The sequence below is a fragment of the Peromyscus maniculatus genome, chromosome 1 (genome assembly GCF_049852395.1).
Source record: "Peromyscus maniculatus bairdii isolate BWxNUB_F1_BW_parent chromosome 1, HU_Pman_BW_mat_3.1, whole genome shotgun sequence".
Classification (NCBI taxonomy): domain Eukaryota; kingdom Metazoa; phylum Chordata; class Mammalia; order Rodentia; family Cricetidae; genus Peromyscus; species Peromyscus maniculatus.
This window is the reverse complement of record NC_134852.1, coordinates 55,419,931-55,438,553: the sequence shown is the minus strand read 5'-3', so window position 1 is coordinate 55,438,553 and position 18,623 is coordinate 55,419,931. Positions and strand designations below refer to the sequence as shown.

Genomic DNA, 18,623 nt, shown 5'->3' with positions numbered 1-18,623 from the left:
GGCTGCAGAAGGCAGGAAGACTGTGGAGAAGAGAGACGTGCAGAGTTGTGCACACAGGGCCTGCTGGTTCCTTCTGATGCTCCTGGGTACTTCTCACTCACCAGGTCAAAAGGATTTACCCTTCACTGTGGGTGCCAGCTTTGGAAGGGACACATCTCAACAGAGCTAGGAGTCTATTCCCTTCACCACGTCCTCTAGAACAGCACATGGGTGACTGGCTTGTGAGAAGAGGTTCAAGAGGGACACCATTCCCTCCGTCCCTCACGTCTGTAATGGGCTGCCTGCTGCCAAGAAGGGGGGAGGAAATGGACAGTGGACTTGACCGCTAAGCCCCTGCTCTGAATTATTTTATTTCTTGGATTTTCTTCATGGGAGATAGCAACCTTAGGCTGAGTGTATCCTCTGCTTTAATGGCTCCTTAACTGAACTTTTATATATACACTCCTTCATGTATTTTTCTATTATTACCCATTTTGTTATTAAATACCTAGGAGAGTTGTCTTAAACAAGCATCACCATCCCCTCATTAGAAGCCTCACATTCATGAAGTCATAGGCTGGACTTGGCCTCCACTGTCTGTCCATCTGCTTCAGTGACTGTCAGATAAAAGACCAGTGAACCCTTGTCCTATGATTAAACAGCCATGGGATAAAACCCAACACTTTAGTCACTGACACCCATGAAAGTGTAATGGAGCAGAAGAACTCCTGTTGCTGACACCATAGCCTTGGGATCGCCATATACCAGGGCACTGCTCACATGTGGATGGCACTGCTGTATGAAAAACTACTGTGCTGCAATTCACATGAAACCACAGCACACAGAATTCTATACAGGCTTTGATGGCGGTAAAGAATCTCTCCATTCCTGGTCTGTACTTACTCCAACGCACTTCTTTTGGTCAACCACGCTAGTGTACAAGAGTCTTCCCTGTTATGCAGCAACAGCCTCATGCACCTGATACTCACTCTTTCTTTGTTGTCCTTGGAGACAACATGGGTGCATTAGCCTATATTGTCTAGCTGTGTGCAGGTGCATGTTCACACAATGACCTGGGTGCCTTCTGCCATATTGTGATATTGAGGAGCTATGTCCTCCATAAGTAACCAAGATGGTAGAGCTGTTGGGACAATTGTGGGTCCTTTGAGAGTTGGAGCCTTACTAGAGAAACTATGTAACTGGGGGTGGGTTTGAGTTTTTATATCTTATTTGCTGTTTACTCTCTGCTTCCTGCCTGCCTCTGAACTCCCTGCCACTTCCTGCCATGTCTCCCTGCCATAATGGATTCTTATTCCTCTGAAACCATAAGTACAAGACCATTCTTTGTTGAGTTTCTAAGTTATGGTATTTTTGCCTTGGCAATAGAAGAGTAACTAAGATTCTGCGTCTCTCAGAGCACATCCGGGTCTTTAAGCAGTGCATGCATGCAGGTGAACACGCCACTGGTGCAAATTCAGAAGGCCCAAGAGTACAGGGACATGGACCCCTTGATGCTCACTTTCTGTGAAAACAACAGAAATGCTACTGAACATCACTGGGGCCACTCCATCCTATGCTTTTTCTTAGACACTGTCCCCTCTACCCCAGGACTTTGAGGATCTCCCAGTTTCACTATGTTCACAGCTGAAGTCACTCTAGGTCCTGGAACCCAAGGTGACTCTTCCCCTCAGGACCATGCTGTTTCCAAGCCCAAGGTGCTGGATTTTAAGATCTATGATGGGAACTCAGGTTCAAGGCCTCTCCTGGACAGATGCTCTGGTGTTTTGTAACAGGGCTTTCACATAGGGAGAAGCATGGCAGGGTACCAAAGGGACAATGTCCAGGTTTTTGTTGCCTGAAGCTGGATTGCTGTGACCCATGGCCCTTTTCCAAACTAAGCCACCCATCCTAGAATTCCTGTAAGCCACCATTCATTTTTCAGTGGATGGGCCAATTTCCAGAAAGTCTTCTTAGGGAGTTCTGAGGTAGAGCAGGATTAGGCAGAATGCTGGCTGAGGGCTGCTATGTTCTGGGTGCTGGTCCTTGAATGACTCCTACAGACTCTTAGGCTCTCTGTAGACTCTCTACAGGTTCTTTCAGAGAAATGGATTTGGACATAGATGGTTTCTTCTTCCTGTGTAACAGCATCCTTCCCAGGAGGGGTCCTGCTCATGATGGAAGGAATGGGTTGACTGTGACTCTCTGACACATGGATCCCATTCCTTAGCGTGAAACTCGAACCCTCTGTCCTGTATTTAAGGTTTTCCAAGTTCAGAATTAGTCTGCAGTTCCTACTGTGTGTGCTTTCGTTTTGTTTATATTGCATTGTTTCAAACTACTCAGGACTTCACACATGCGAGCACACACTATACCGCTGAGCCGTATTCCTAGCCCCACATTCACTTTTGTGTGCTGTACGTTATCTCTAAAAAGAAAATCTTGTTTACAAGCACTTTTTATGAGAATATCTAAAAAAATATATTATAGACATATCTATCCCTACTAGTCAGACTTTTTAGTTTTTTTCACTCTTGGCCCTCCATTCCTCTCTCTCTCTCTCTCTCTCTCTCTCTCTCTCTCTCTCTCTCTCTCTCCCTCACTTCCTCCTCTCTCCCTCTTCCTCCCTCTCTCTCATCTCTCTTCTCTCTCTTTTCTCAATAGATTGAAGCCTATTGGGAAAACCAGCAAAGCATCCCCATGATTCACCTTACAGTCTACTTGATCTTTGGGAGAGGGTTTTATCCTGGCTTCTGGGTTTCAGGCACTCCATGGAGCCCTCAACTTGTGAAGAGGGGAGGCTGCTACCTCTGTCCAGAGGTCTGAATATTCATTTCCTTAGCTCCCTCACTTGGATTGGCTTTCAGTGCACAGCCTTCATTCAGTGACCAGAACCAGCCTCCCAGGATCTTTCCTCTGCTAACATGATCTCACTAGTCCACCTTACCGTGCTAACCACGCCAGCATCACTGACAGTCCCTGTTGCTCTACATGCAGCTTTCCCAGTGTTCTGCCAGAGCACAGTTCATGGTCCATCCAAAGCTCTCTGTGCTGGACCAATAGCATTGGCTGCTGCTGTGGACTGGTTCTAGCAAAACCTCTCCCTGCAGTTCTGAATCAGCACCCTCACCCATTCAAACGTACTCATAGGAATCCTGACATCTTCAAAAACAATTCCTCTCATATCAAACACATCTGGCCTTTGTGACTTTCATTTTCTCCACAGTGCCTGCTTCCAAGTTTCCTAGCATGAGCTTAGCTTCTGCACTGGAACTTGACCGTGAAAATATCCCAGCAATTGTGCATCTTCTGACCATTCACAATGGATTTCAGCACCAGCAAAAAATACTTTCAGGGTCTTCTAAACCGGTATTATTTTGGAATAAGGAACTATGAATTAAAAAGCCGAGGAATGGGGTCACAGTGGCAAACACCCTAATTGCTTCAGACCCCAGGGACTGCTTGAGAAGTTCTGAGTCTGCTACACAGGCCAAACTGAGGAGACTAGGCTGTGAGCCGCATCCCTCTCCCCTTAACAGGATGTCACCAGTGTCCACAGGAATCACAGAGAAGCTAGAGATGCCCAACAAATACTTTGTGGATGGAATTTGTTGAAGGAAATGGGGAACTTGTAGCTAGAGTTTTCCTGCTCCTGCCTGGCCCATGGTCAGAACAAATCTCTCTTACCTGCCAGTCCCGCAGTTGCTCAGACCCAACCAAGTAAACACAGAGACTTATATTACTTATAAACTGTATGGCCATGGCAGGCTTCTTGCTAACTGTTCTTTTTCTTAAATCAACCCATTTATATTAATCTATAAGTTGCCATGTGGCTCGTGGCTTACCGGTATCTTAACATCTTCTCATGGTGGCGGCTGGCAGTGTCTCTCTGACTCAGTATTCCAATTCCCAGAATTCTCCTTTCTCCTTGTCCTGCCTATACTTCCTGCCTGGCTACTGGCCAATCAGTGTTTTATTTATTAACCAATCAGAGCAACACATTTAGCATACAGAACATCCCACAGCAGGAACTGTCAAAAATACCTTCTGGGAAGAGTTGCTATGTATCACATAAAAAATAAGTAGAGGAGGAGCTGTAACCACCAGGCAGTCACCTGAAACCATGCAGGTCCCTCACACCACACCACCAAATCTGCTCTAGCTTTTGGCCACACCAGCTTCCCCTGACAAGCAGGCCTGAGGTAGCAGAGTGTTGCCAGCCATGTCAGCCGCCTCCAGAAGTGAAGTTTACCCTGAGATGTGCCCTGATCAGCTGCCCATCGATTCCTCCTTGTTAAGATCAGATGTGTGTCCCTACCACAAGATCTTCTGGTCACACCAAGGCCTCTCTGTTGTGTTATTGTTGTTAGCAGGCTTTTCTGTGTAGTGATGTCACTCTGTTTTTCCATCATGCCATGGTCTCACTCAAGGCTTTCTCACCTATGTCCCCTTTTCATAGAGAGAAGAACATCACTCTGAGAAAGCCTTATCCTAACCTTAGGAATCCTAACCTAGACACTGCACTGGGGACCAGGGATATAGCTCAGTTGACAGAGTGCTTACTTAGCATTCATGAATCCTTAGGGGGATCCTTAGAACTGTGTAAACCTGGTGATGGAGCACATTTATATTCCTTGCACTGGGGGCGGGGGGGAGGCTGTCAGACCAGGTTCAAGACCAGTGCTGGCTATGAAGTGAGTTGAGGCTAGCCTGGGATAAATGAGACCCTGTGCCACAATAAAACACACACACACACACACACACACACACACACACACACACACACGCACACACATATACACACATACACACACATACACATACACACACATACACATGCACACACATACACATACACACACACATACACACACACACAGATATGGATACATATGGATACATACCCCTCACATTAAAATAATAGCATTGTAATTTCTAAGATACTGAGGGTATAGATCAGTTGGTAGTTTACCAATGTGTATGAAACCCTGGGTTCTATTCCCAGCACTGCATAAAGTGGATTTAGTGTCTCTTACAAGGTGCAGGCAAGAGGATCAGAAGTTCAAAGTCATCTTTGGATACATAGGCAGTTGTAGATCAGCTTTTGATTATCCAGACAATGCCTCAAAAGCAAAAACATTACAGGTAAATGGATGTAGCTATAAATAATCATCCCAAGGGAGCTAACCTGGACTTAGAGAGGCAAATATCACATGCTTTATGTCTTGTATGGATGTTACCTTTGAATTTGTAGATATTTGTGTTTCAGTTAGAATTCCCACAGAGGGGAGGGACCAGGAAGGCACAACAGGTAGGGGTAACTTTCAAGGGGGAGGGGGCAGTCAGCTTTCTCTGAGGGTGTGAACCATGGTAGGTGGACCACACTCCTGTGGAAGAACACACATCCCAGATTTGGAGGACACAAATGGGACTTGGTGACTTTAAAAAGAGAGAGAGCATGGAGGTGGGTGCACAGGGAGGTGGGAGGTGGATCTTGGAGAAGCGGGGGCAGGGGTGAATATGATCAAATAAATTCTGTGAGATTCTCAAAGATTTTATAAAAATATTACTTTAAAAAGAAGAAGAGAAAAGGAGAAGAAGAGCGGGTTGGATGGACGAGCAGATGAAGATTCCTGGCACACAAGTCTCACAGCCTGAGTTCCATCCCCAGAGCCCAGGTACAGGTGGAAGAGGAGAACTGACCCCACTAGATACCCTTGGATCTCCACAGTTCTGTGGTGGTGTGTGTCTGCACATATACTGACCACCAATAAAAAATGCTGGGGTCGGAGAGATGGCTCAGTGCTTAGGAATGTAGTGTGCTGCTCTTCCTCAAGACCTGAGTTTGGTTCCCAGCACCACATTGGGAGGGTCAGAACCACCTGTGATTCAAGCTCCAAAGGATCTGGCTTCCCCTCTGACCTCAGTGGGAAGCTGCATTCATGTGTGCTCCCACATCCATGTAACTAAAAATAAAATAAAATAATAACAAAGGAGAAAATGAACCTGTTTCTGGCATTAGTGAGGCACAATTTTAAGTGTGTCTCTAAGGAAGTTTCCAGAGAAGGGGGAAAGGTCCTCCCTAAATGTGAGTGACACCATGTCATGATCTCAGATGGGCACACATAAAAATAAACAATGAAACAAATCTAGTTTAAGTAAGTAAATCTTAGTGTGCTTCTGTTGCTGTATATAATATTACTCTCTGGAAACTTTATAAAATGTAGAAGTGTATTTAGATCATGATGCTACAGGCTGGAAAGTCCAAGGGTGGAATCTGGTCCCTGGTGAGGGTCTTGTATCTCATCCCCTCTGAGAACACCACACTGAGAGACAGATCAGGTCTGGTAGCTCAGGTCCCTTCCTCTTCTCACAAAGACATTAAAGCCATCATGGGGTCCCATCTTTATGACCTTTCCTGATTCCTATTTACCTCTAAACCTCCCAAACCCACTTCTGGCTGAACCTGGGGATGAAATTTCTAACATGTGGACTTGTAGGGGAGACATCCACAACACAGAGGCTTCTGTCTGTCAGGATTCTGTCAGGAAAGAACCCAGTGAGACAAGGTGACAACAGCAGTGTCCCCAAGGGGTGACAAGATGCCGACAGTGTAGAGAAATGAGGCCAGGCAGCCCATTCACTGAAGCAGAAATTGCTGTGGGTCGGTTGTCAGTATCTCATCAAGACACTCAAGACAGGTGGTCCCTGTACGCAATGTGGAGGACAGGGAAGAGCGAAGGGGAATGACAGACAGGCAAAGACAGAAATCTTTGCAGAGAGGTATTAATGACATGAGTTAGGCCCTTTGGATGAGGACAAGCTGGGGTTTGGTGACCCCTCTTTGAAGGAGTTATGTGAACAAATCATTAAATCTCTCTTTCTTCCCTCCCCCCAGCTCCTGCCAGGGCTCCTCATTGGTCAAACTAAACTGGAAGGGACACAGAGCGGAGTTGGCATCTGTGCAGGCCAGCCGCCTAGAGCAGAATGCAGAGGGAAGAAGGGCAGAGAGCCTCGGGGAAGTGAAGGGGAGGCACCTCAGGTTGGGGCCGATTTCCCAATCAGAGTGCTCGGCCTAGCTAACAGCAGCCAAGTGTTGCTGAAAGAGTGGAACCGTGACCCGAGGGTGCCATCCAAATCCCCTCTCCCCGATCTCAAAGTCCATGTCTGAAAAAGTCCTAGAGGCCACAGGCACTGGGAGAGCAAGGTGTGTGTGTGTGTGTGTGTGTGTGTGTGTGTGTGTGTGTGTGTGTGTGTGTGTGTGTGTGTATGTAAAAGCATGCCTGGCAAAGCTAGATGAGAAGACTGAGTCTTAGTTCTCTTTTTTCCCTCCCTTTTTATTATTTCTTTGAGAATTTCCAATAAAATACTTTATCACTTTTTCACCCTCTTCCTGGTTAGCCTTTTGTCAACTAGACACAAGCTAGAGGTACCAGGGAAGAGAAGCCTCGATCGAGAAATCTCTGTCTCTCTGTCTCTCTGTCCCCCCTTCTCTCTCTCTCTCTCTCTCTCTCTCTCTCTCTCTCTCTCTCTCTCTCTCTCTCTCTCACACACACACACACACACACACACACACACACACACACACTTTTTCTCTTTCAAAGCAGGTTCTCACTATGTAGCCCTGGTTGGCATGGGACTGGCTATGTAGACTAGGTTGTCCCCAAACTCACAAATATTCTCCGGAATGCTGGAACTAAAGGTGTGGGTAGTCTTGTCCTGCCTTGTTGGGCATTTTCTTGATTAGTGATTGGTGAGGGAGGTCCTAGGCCACTGGGACAGTGCTGCCCTTTGGCAGTTGGTACTGGGTTGTACAAGAAAATGGGGCTGAGCAGGGCAGTGGTGCTGCATACACTTAATCCCAGCACTCTGGAGGCAGAGGAAGGCAGATCTCTGAGTTCAAGGCCAATGTGGTCTACAGAGTGAGTTCCAGGACAGCCAGGTCTACACAGAGAAGCCCAGTATCAAAAAACAAAAACGAAAGACAAGCAAACAACCAAACCAAAGAAAATGGGGCTGAGCAAGCCATGGAGAATAAGAGGGTAAGCAGCATCCCTCCATGACCTCTGATTCCAGGTTACTGCCTTGAGTTCCTGCCTTGGTTTCCCCTGGTGATGGACTGTATGTGACCCACAAGCCATATAAACTCTTTCCATCACAAGTTACTTTTGGTCATTGCCTTAGCAACTTTTCTATTGTTGTGACAAAACATCATGATCAAGACAACTTAGAGAAGAAAGCATTTAATTGGGGGTTGGTTTAGAGTTCAGAGGGTGAGTCCACCATGGCAGGGAGCATGGCAGCAGGCTGACAGGCATGGTGCTGGAGCAGTAGCCGAGAGCTTACTTGTTAAGATAACAACCACGAGGCAGAGAGAGAGAGGTCAAGATGGAGGTTGAGAGCGAGGGAGGAGAGGGAGAAAGGGAGGGAGGGAGGGGGAGAGAGAGAGAGAGAGAGAGAGAGAGAGAGAGAGAGAGAGAGAGAGAGAGAGAACTCACTGGGTGTGGTGTGTGGGCTTTTGAAATTTCAAAGCCAACACTAGTGACACACCTCTTCCAACGAAGCCACATCTCCTAACACTCCCCAAACAGTTCCAGCAACTGTGGACCAAGCATTCAAATGTGTGAGCTTATGGGACCGTTTCCATTCCAGCCACCCAAGTCACAGTGTTTATTACAGCAGCAGCAAACATGATAATTCTCTCCCCCACTCCTCCCAGGTCTACCCTGCCTTCTCTACGCACCCACCTTTGTGTTCTCCTAGAATTTTTAATCTACCAATCTATTTTTTCTGCTCATATACCCTTGGGTGTGCAGCCTTTCACAGCAGCATGGCTAACTTACTAGGCCTGAACCCTTCAGGAAAACCCACTCTCCCTCTCCCAGCACCTATCAATTGCCAATGGTTCCTTGGCTGGGGGCGGGACTTTGTGCCCATCTCCCTTCTCCATGCTGGGATGTGGTCTAGCCTGAGCTTGTGCAGATGCTGTCACTGTTACGATTGCTGTGCTACGAGTCTACACGTGTGAGCAGGGGCTGTGTCTGGAAAACAACTTCCCTGTAGTCACCCGCCATGTCTGCCTCTTGCATTCCTTCTCTCTCCTCTTCTGCAGTGGTCTGTGAGCCCTGGAGGAAGAGGATGTGGTACAGATGTTCCAAATGCAAAGGAACTTGTCCCAAAAATGACACATGCTGCCAAAACACAGCCAGTTTAGAGAGCTGGTTTAGGAGGCTTCACCACAAACTGCCTTTGTTTTCCCAACCCTGGTTTGACTGTGAAGGTAAAATTCTCCTCTCTGTCCTTAGCACTGGGTCACTGTTGGCTATTGGAAGTCCCCGCAGTCCTGTTTCAACTGCAGTGGTAGGTCTGCTTTAATGTGACCCTCCCACATTACAGGCTAGTTGGCTGTGGGGACACTTGGAGGAGTGAGGACCAGAGGGTCCTCCCATGCAAGTGACTTGGAGGTGTCTTTCCACCATGGCTCCCAGCCTCAGGACTGGGGGAGGGGGTGCTGTAGGGAGGGAGTATCACCAGGGCCTCGGCAGAGTCTGAAGTACTCCTAATCACACTAACATTCTCTGTTGACCTGGGGGTCTCTGCAGAAATGGAGTGCATGGCTGCTCCTGCTGTGGGATGGTCTGTATGTCAAATTGCTCTGATTGGTCAATAAATAAAACACTGATTGGCCAGTGGTGAGGCAGGAAGTATAGGCGGGACTAACAGAGAGGAGAAAGGAGAGAACAGGAAGGCGAAGGGAGTCACTGCCAGCCGCCACCATAACAAGCACCGGTAAGCCATGAGCCATGAGCCACGTGGCAAGGTATAGATTTATGGAAATGGATTAATTTAAGCTATAAGAACAGTTAGCAAGAAACCTGCCACGGCCATGCAGTTTGTAAGCAATATAAGTCTCTGTGTTTACTTGGTTGGGTCTGAGCAGCTGTGGGACTGTAGGGTGACAGAGATTTGTCCTGACTGTGGGCAAGGCAGGAAAACTCTAGTTACATGCTCCTGAGAAGAATTTCACCTCCTCATGAGCTCCCTCAGCAGTGGAGGTTATTACCAGAAAGAGGAGCAGTTGTACCCACTGCTCCCTGAGGAAGGGTTTGCCTACCTTCACCTACCCAGTGCCTTCACCTGAAACTCAGGGGTCTTTCCAACCCAAGTGACCAAGTGGCAGAGATGAATAGAACATCACCCTATCTGTCTGGCACACTGCCAATACCCTTCAAACTCTGATGATCTGGGCTATTCCATCCTTCCAAAATACCAAGATGAGGAGCAAGAACCAGGGTGTTCAGGGGTTTCCCCCAGGACCCCCTCACCACACTCCTGTCTGCCAGGCAGGGTGTGGGTCAGCTGGCAGGCTGTATCACCTGCTGTGCAACTTGCTGAGGACTCAGGAGGCTTGTCCTTTTCTTCTGGGCACCCGAACCCACATGAAGAGATCTAACTCCACAACTACTTTTTTCCTCACAGAAGAGCAACTCTAGTCCTGTTGGCTACTCAAAGTCCCTGCAGTCCCGGTTCAACTCTAATGGCAGGTCGGCTCTAAGGCCCCCCTCAAGCAGTGTGGACTAGCTGTCCTGTCCACTCCCTGAGTTCTTTCCACATGCACAAAAGCAGGAGTGAGAGGTGAAGGAGAGGTTGGGACTGAGAGCCTGCACTCTGCCTCCTTCCAGTTCTACCTTTAAGTAAATAAGCTTGCAGAATGCACAGATGAGTGCATTTTTATATTTATTCACCACCTGCTTAAGGAACCAAGAGAAATGTCTGGATGATAGCGAGACAAAACAGACAGTGGTCTTCTCGCGAGATCCCATTCCATGGAGACACATTAGGAACGAACAAGGGGCAACTTTGTGTGATAATAAAATGAACAATAAAGAAAAACGTCCCTGGACACACCTGTCACACCCCATCCCCCAGGCTCAGGACTCTTCTTGGAATAGGGGCAGAAAGAGGTGGTGGATGACTTCAAGGACAGAGTGTTTTCCAGACACATCAGGACACTGCACAGGTGAGCTCACGGGGATCGTGACAGCATGAATAAGACCTGTGCAAGCTCACAGCACACAAGATCCCAGCATGGAGGGGGTGAGGTGGACACAAAATCCCACCCCAGCTGAGAAGTTATTGGCATTGGATTGCTGGTAGGAGAGGAAGAGTCAACTTTCTTTAATGGTATGACCTCTTGTTGACCAACCTCTAGGGCAGACCCCAGGGCCAAGACTAGTTGGCCCATTCAAACTGGACTTGATGAAGGGAAAAAAAGAAGAAAGCTTTAAGCTGGGCGGGAAGGGAGGTGAGAGTGGAGTTGGGGATGAGGAGTGAATACGATCAAAATACATTGGATAAAATCCTCAAAGAATTAGTTTAATTATTATTAATAAAGAAAAAGTTCATGTAAAGAGCTCTTCTTAATGTCTAGGAAAGAACTCACTTGTCTTCTAATATTTCTATCAAAGAAGAGGGCAGGGACTGGAGAGATGGTTCAGCAGTTAATTGAATCTGGGTTCAACTCCCAGCTCTCACCTGTTGGCTCACAACCATCTCTAACACCAGTTCCAGGAGAACTGACATGCTCTTCAGACCTTTACAGGCACCAGGCATGCATGTGGTGCATGCACATACATCCAGGCAAAATACACATAAAGCAAAACCAAAGTAAAAGAGGAGAAGGGTGGATTGAAAGAGTGGATATGTGGGAAGTGAATTTTGAGTCTAGAATGGCTGAGGAGGTCAGTACATAATCACTGGCAACAAATGTCTGTCCCAAGGAAGTCAGGACAGAAGAGGGGGCTGCTTTTATGTGCAGTCTTCGGTGAAGCACCTCCCCAAGCAGGTCCACAACCAGGGTGTGTGGGAGGTTGTAGCTGCTGCCCACTGCCTACTGTTAGAACAATGTGAGCCAAGCCAGCCGGACCCCAGGCCACTAAAGAATCCCTTTCCCAAGGGATGGAAGTCGTGTAAGGAGTAGCCAAATGTGGCTTGGCAGTGCCTTGGTTAAGGACCAAGAGACTAAAGAGACATCATTTGACAGCTTTTCCATTACAGCTCTCATGTCATAGTGCCCCAAACAACTAAAACAAAGGACAAACCTAGAAAGAGGCTTCATTCCCAACAGCTCTAATCTAGGACGATTTTCAAACATGGTGCCCACCCTGGCCTGACCTGCTTCTTCCTGCATCACTTTTACCCACATCCTCCACCACCATACTGCCCTCTGGTTTGTAGCCCAACAAAAAACTCTTCACTTCCATTCTCTTCGGCTGTTATTCCTTCTTCCTGGCTATTAGGTACCGTCTTCCAGCTTACAGTTTGTCTACATCAGCTTGTTTCTCCATTGAAACATTAACATTCCTCTTCTAGTAACAAACAATTCCAGGCAAAAAACCAGAGCTATTTCTTTCTGGATGGGTCTTTTGGCCTTACGACTGTCCTCAGGCTTCCAGCCCCGGGTCCCTTAGAACAGAGGAACAAATGTGATGCCCTCATCATATCCACCATCTTGTAGCTATCGATACCCCTTCCTTCTCTAGGGAAGTCAGCGTATTTAATTTTTTCTGTTGAATAAAGGGGTGGGGATACAAATTGAGCTGTAGTTCCCTGATTGCCTGAATGGATTTTCTTCACAAGACAAATGCATGGAGCAAAACGTGGTGTTGCTTTTCTAGCTCCAACCGCTGTTTCCTGGTACTACCTCCCAGCCTTCCTCTGTTGCGCCCTGCACTTCCTGCCTGAACCCACTGTTAGCATAATTTCACAGCCAGTGGGCCTTCCACATGCTTGCTTGTGGTGTGTTATTTCTTCACAACTTTGAAGCAAATTCCTGTACTATTGCTCTCCTAGTTTGTCACAGTATCTGAATTTAATCTGTTCCCTTATCTTCCATACCAACTGCTCATGAGTAAATATACTTGAGTCTGGAGAAGCCTTTTCCAGTGTTGAGTTTACCCATGTGGATGTTAAACATCAGTTTCTGCCTTCCTTTCTCCTGTTTCCACAGCTTAATTCTGAACTATGCTTTGAGAGGACTTTAGCTCAACCTTTGGAGTTGCTGTGCAGCTCCATGATTCATTACATATTCAGATTTCTTTTTCCAATATTAACATCCCTCCCTTAGAAATTGGCACTACATGATTGGATGGAAAGTACTCATTGTGATTATTCCCAGTCAGGACAGGGAAGACTCTGAAAGCCCAACCTGCCACATTCCTGAAAATGGCCAGATTGTGCAATCTGGGAAAAGCAGACCTGTGTGAAGAGAAATCTTTATGTTCTGAAAGATAAATTATGGCCAAGTGGGATTATGCAAGATGAAACAGGGGATTGCTCTACTAGCCGAGGGACAGTATATATAGATAACCCCAGCCACATCTCCTCAACAAGTGACACAAGCCACTCACCAGAGGTCTCAGCAGGAACTGACAGGCCAGGTGAGTTGTCAGAACTTTCCAACATTTGCTCTTTGCAGATTCTTTTTCCCACCAGCATTCACTCACTTGTTGTGTTTTCCTGCTCTGTCTCTTTCCTGAATCTACTAGATGGATTAGAATTCACTGGAGGCGATACTTTTATCATGGAGATTTGTTGTATGCTTCTGTGTGAATTCAGGGGAGGGTGGAGTCAGCCCTCTACAGATAGACTGCAGAGATCTATGATGGCTATAAGGCCCCTACACGCCTCTCTGGAAACTTCCTATACAGTTGGGTTTTGGCTGGCAAGATTGGAATGCAATGTGCTTTATACTAATGATCCATTTGCAAACTTTCAGTCAGTGGGAGTCTAATGAAATATGGAAATGGGGAGCTAGATAGCTCCCTGGAATCCACTTATATCATCAATTTCTACTTGTGTGTGGGTTTATGTATAAAATCCAGAGGGATTGGTTATTAGCATAAAAGGACAGCTCAACATTACAGAAGCATCCACCGCCCCAAGAAATGGCATATTCATCCTTGTGTTTTCCCGGCCCTACAGCAGGATGAAGCCATTCATTGCCATCATTTTTTGCTTCTTGGTCCTGGGAGTTGACAGCCAAAGCTGGTTTGAGTTCATGAAACAGGCTGGTCAAGGTAAGGGCAAAGGATGGGGACAGGAGGTTGCATTTGTGAGTTCCAAGTATTTACCAGAGCAGGGACCACATAATTAAGGGATAACGTGCTTGTGAAGTCTCCATGGATAGACAAGCTGCGTTGTTCTTCCCATGTAGTTCTGAACTCTTCTGGTCAGTGTTTACCCTTTTCTGTGAGGATCCCAAGCCTGAGATCACGTAATGTTTGTGCAGCAGCTTTCCCACAGGAGTGTAGGAACAATCTGTATTTGAAAGTTGCCTATTCGCCAACAGAAGAGGGGATCTGCTGCCCCCTTGTGGCAGCTCATGTCTGGTGTCTGGTGTCTATGTCTGGTGACTGTGAATTGAAGCACATCCCAAGGGTAGAGTGTTCCAGGCCAGGCACAGGAGAACCAGTGCAGTCCACAGTCCACAGTGACAGCAGCCAAGGCTAACTGAACTCTTCACACAATGAAAAGGCGTTGTCCAATATGTGTGGAAATGATTTAGTTTTTAAATTAATCTTGTGGTGTAGTGCCACGTCTATCTTTTAAGGAAACCGAGGCACAAAGCATAATAAGCTATCTAGCAACAACAAAAAACCCTCGAAGAACACAGGTTAGCCCAGGTTGGCCCGCTCCTCATAATCCACGACACAGCTCCCGGACAGAGAGAGGACTTCATGAGCACACACTCACTGTTGACCTGAGAAGCAGCAGGTCATGGGTTGGGGAAGGCAGCTGCCTGTGAAGGACGCTCCAGATCCCCTGCCACCCACAGAAGACTGTGACTTGCTTACCTGGAATATAGGTCTTCTGGGGCTGAGACATGGACAAGAAACTGTCACCAAGGGAAGTACATCCCACCAGCCACAGCACAATAAAAATTAAACGAACCTAGATATTGGACTTTCCCTTTTCTCCTAACTTGTCACTTTTGAAGATATTTCCCATCTAATGTTAGCTGGATCTGTCCTTCAGTGCACAGCTCACCACAGCTGTCCTTGGTTTACACCTTCTGCTGTTTGTGGCACCTTCCTGAGAGGTAGATAAATGAGATGATAAATTGAGCATCTTCCATGAACATCCCACGTGCATTTTCTCAGGTTTTCTGCATAACCACCGAGGTGGCTTATACTCTTCCCTGTTCTTGGAGATGATGTAGACATTTTAAACCTAGTGTGCCCTTTGCCACCTAGAGTCTCTGATCATCCAGCTTGTTTCTGTCTGTATCAGAGAACTCACTGTTGTCTCCGCTAATGGAGAGCTGAGAACAGCTCAGGTTGCAATAGATGCTGGACATTCCGTGGGGTCAGAGAAGAACCGCACTCACTCTGCCTGGAGAGCAGTGTCTCCCATGGTCTGTGATAGGAGAGAACTGTGGCTGCAGTGGTGATTGTAGCACTTGGGAGGCTGAGGCAGAAGGATTGTGAGTTTCAGGCTGTCTAGGGTTATATAGAGATGCATGCTGCCTCTAAAGGAAGAGAACACGAGAGAAAGGAAAGAAATGGAAGAAGAGAGGGGGCAGAGGAAGGGAAGAGGCCTCATGTCTCACATCATAGACAGATGTTTCCCTGGGCCATTTCAGAGAGAGCTTCATCATCACATGATGAAACATCCCCTAGAGAGCATCTCTCCTCTGTATGCTTTTGGAGCAGCCAAAGACCAACATCAACAGAGTTAAGACAGGAATCCCTCAGAATAAAACTCGCTCCAAAAGCACTTCTCCTTGCAAGGCATGGGGAATTAAGAACTATTCTTTTCAAGCCAGCAACAGTTCTGTGGTTTGTGAAAGGCCGAAGTCATTGGGATGAGTTGGACGGAAGTTTTAACCCACTCTTTTGCCTAAATGCAATCTTCTTCATCATTCTCCTAACTCTCCAGGGACTAGAGACATGTGGCGGGCTTACTCTGACATGAGAGAGGCCAACTGGAAATACTCAGACAAATACTTCCGTGCTAGAGGGAACTATGATGCTGCCCAAAGGGGACCAGGAGGAGCCTGGGCTGCTAAAGTGATCAGGTAACAGAGGTCTCGGTGAGCAGAGCTTGACTGCTCTGGACAGTCAGGAGGGGCTCTCCTCTGCATCCTGTGCACACTGCCCATTAACCATCCTTTCTGTGCATAGTACTGGGAGTGGTTGGCAATGATGCATGATACCCACCCTCTCTCCCCTGGTGCTGCTCATCCATCATGAGGGTGACTTCCTGGGTCGAGCAGATGTTTATTCAGGCAGGATGAGTACCATCCTCTCCTTCCCTGGTGTTCCTGGGCTCCTCTTAGGGCCATCTCTTGAAGAAGGGAGTCCAGAGGGTGGGGCCATTGCCATCAGCTTGGTTATGGGTCTTCTTGTCTGTCTTGATTACAGTGATGCCAGAGAGGATATTCGGAGGTTCATAGGACGTGGAACAGAGCAATCAAGAGCTAACCAGTTTGCCAACGAATGGGGTCGGAGTGGTTTAAACCCCAACTACTTCCGACCTCTTGGCCTGCCTAGTAAATACTGAGTTTTCTCTTCATGTTTTTTCCCAGCCATGTAGACCCCAAGGAAGATGCAACTACTGAATTTAATTAGTTCCTAAACTCTGGATCCCTAAGTACCTCAAAATGTTGAATAAATACTTGTGAAATATAACTTGTCACCGTCATTTGAAAGAGCACAGGGCAGTCATATTGAGGATTGTAGGCCATGGGAATGACCAAGAAACACCACTGTTTTGTTTTTTTAAAGAAAGATATGAAAAGATAGGAGTTAGAGTATAACTCTATATGTCTATACATGGACCAAAACATGTATTATGTATCCCCTCAAACACAGGCAGATAGCAAGAAAGCATTGTGTATGATTTCGGTTATGAAGTTAAAAACTAGATAAAAAACCAACACATTCTGGGCTGAGGATGAAGCCTAGCATGCGTGAGGCCCTTCCTTCCAACCCCATGTGTTCCCCATGACATTCTTACTTAGCAAAATATAACTTACAAAGACTGAAGATGAAATCAAAGCCATCCTGTAATTGTTTTAAGAGATTGATGCTTCCCACAAAGAAAGCCTCAGATCTAGATGTTTCTATAGATAAGGTTCACCCTTTAAAAAGGCGAATCACTCCCATTTTGTAAAATTAATTCTGGAGAGAAGAAGACACATTCTGCAATATGTCTCTGGAATAGAAAAGCTTTGGCACCTCCCTCCCCACAACCTATAAGAAATTATCAAAAAGCAAAAGTATGCTGACCTATGATGGACTGACTCCAGCAGTGACCAGCTCCAGGCCCCAGCTATAGCCTGGGGCTGCTCCCTTTACACAATCCCTGAAGATTCTCCAATCCTGGAAACTGGGGCTCAGATACTCCATGTTGTTCCTTTACCAAACCATAACCTTCCCTGGTTAACACTGGTTCAGGTAGTCCCTTTCTGTCTGGGCAGCTGTGTCCTCTGTCATTAGCTGCCTCCTCCAATTCTAGTGTCCTGTTGGTCCCTTCCTTGCTTCAGTGGCCTGGTCCCAGGAGTTCTTGCATCTCTCACCCACTCCTTTGCTGAGGTGTAAACTAGTTTGTATTCATTATATATAAATTCTTGCTTGCTGAGGCCAGGCTGCAGGCCTTAACATAGGCAGAAGAAGACAGAGAGGCCCCAGCAGAGGGGTCCAGTTTCACCTTGTCCTGTAGAGTCTTTTTGAAGGCAGCAGAGAGGATTTTCTGATCAGCCATGGTCTGCAGCTCCCGTGTGCAGATGCAGGAGGCCTCCATGGCACTGATAAGCAGGGAGCAATTGTATTGAAGTTGGCATTTTGTAAGCCACTTACATAGGCTGGCAGTGTATCTCAGCAGCTGAGTCCTTGCCTACGTAGGTTCAATCTCTAACAACTTGGGAAGAAAACAATAGAGAAAACACACACACACACACACACACACACACACACACACACACACACACGGGATGGGGGATGGTGTCAGCTAAAATACCTGTTAGGGGCTGTGCGGTGGTGGTGCACACCTTTAATCCCAGCACTTGGGAAGCAATGGCAGGAGGATCTCGGAGTTTGAGGTCAGCCTGGTCTATAGAGTGAGTTTCAGGACAGGCTCCAAAGCTACACGGAGAAAGTCTGTCTTAAAAAAACAACAACAAGAAAAATACCTGTTAGGCCCAGAGGACACAGAACCATCTTATGAAATTGTCACAGGTACGACTTTTTCTTCCTTTCCTGCCTCTCACTTCTGCAGGCCCCTTCTCCTTCCAGGAGGGGTCAGAAAGAGCAGCTGGTGATCTGTGTGCGGAAGAACACGGACAAGAAAACAAAGTCACCGTCCCCCACCTACAGAGCCTATTCAGCATGAGCTGGATTAGGAAAGGGAGAGAAAACGCACTCTAAGTGAGCGGGAAATCCCAATGTTATGTGGCCCCAAGGTCTGCAATCCTCGTGGTTAATTCAACTAAGTCTTCAAGCTTATGGTTTAAAATCATGCAAGATTGTTGATTTCCTATGAGTAACCAGAGAAACATGAATTGACCTGTGTTTTCATTCAAGGACAACAGAAAGGGGTGTTGAGAAAAAGAAAAGGGAGAAAAGAATAACTACTTTCTGGTTATA

General features: G+C 46.8%; 1 protein-coding gene across 2 annotated transcripts; it reads left to right on the top strand.

Annotated features, from left to right (window-relative positions):
* The first annotated feature begins 13,273 nt into the window (after positions 1 to 13,273).
* LOC102914584 (serum amyloid A-1 protein-like) lies at positions 13,274 to 16,667 on the top strand. Of its 2 annotated transcripts, XM_076542874.1 has the most exons (4): positions 13,281 to 13,415; positions 13,960 to 14,054; positions 15,916 to 16,054; positions 16,401 to 16,667. In XM_076542874.1, the coding sequence occupies exons 2-4, from the start codon at positions 13,964 to 13,966 to the stop codon at positions 16,537 to 16,539; spliced, it is 369 nt and encodes a 122-aa protein (XP_076398989.1). In that variant the 5' UTR covers positions 13,281 to 13,415; positions 13,960 to 13,963; the 3' UTR covers positions 16,540 to 16,667. The 2 variants fall into 2 exon arrangements, with proteins under 2 accessions (XP_076398982.1, XP_076398989.1); XM_076542867.1 differs by lacking the exon at positions 13,960 to 14,054 and having other exon boundaries at positions 13,274 to 13,415.
* Positions 16,668 to 18,623: the final 1,956 nt, after the last annotated feature.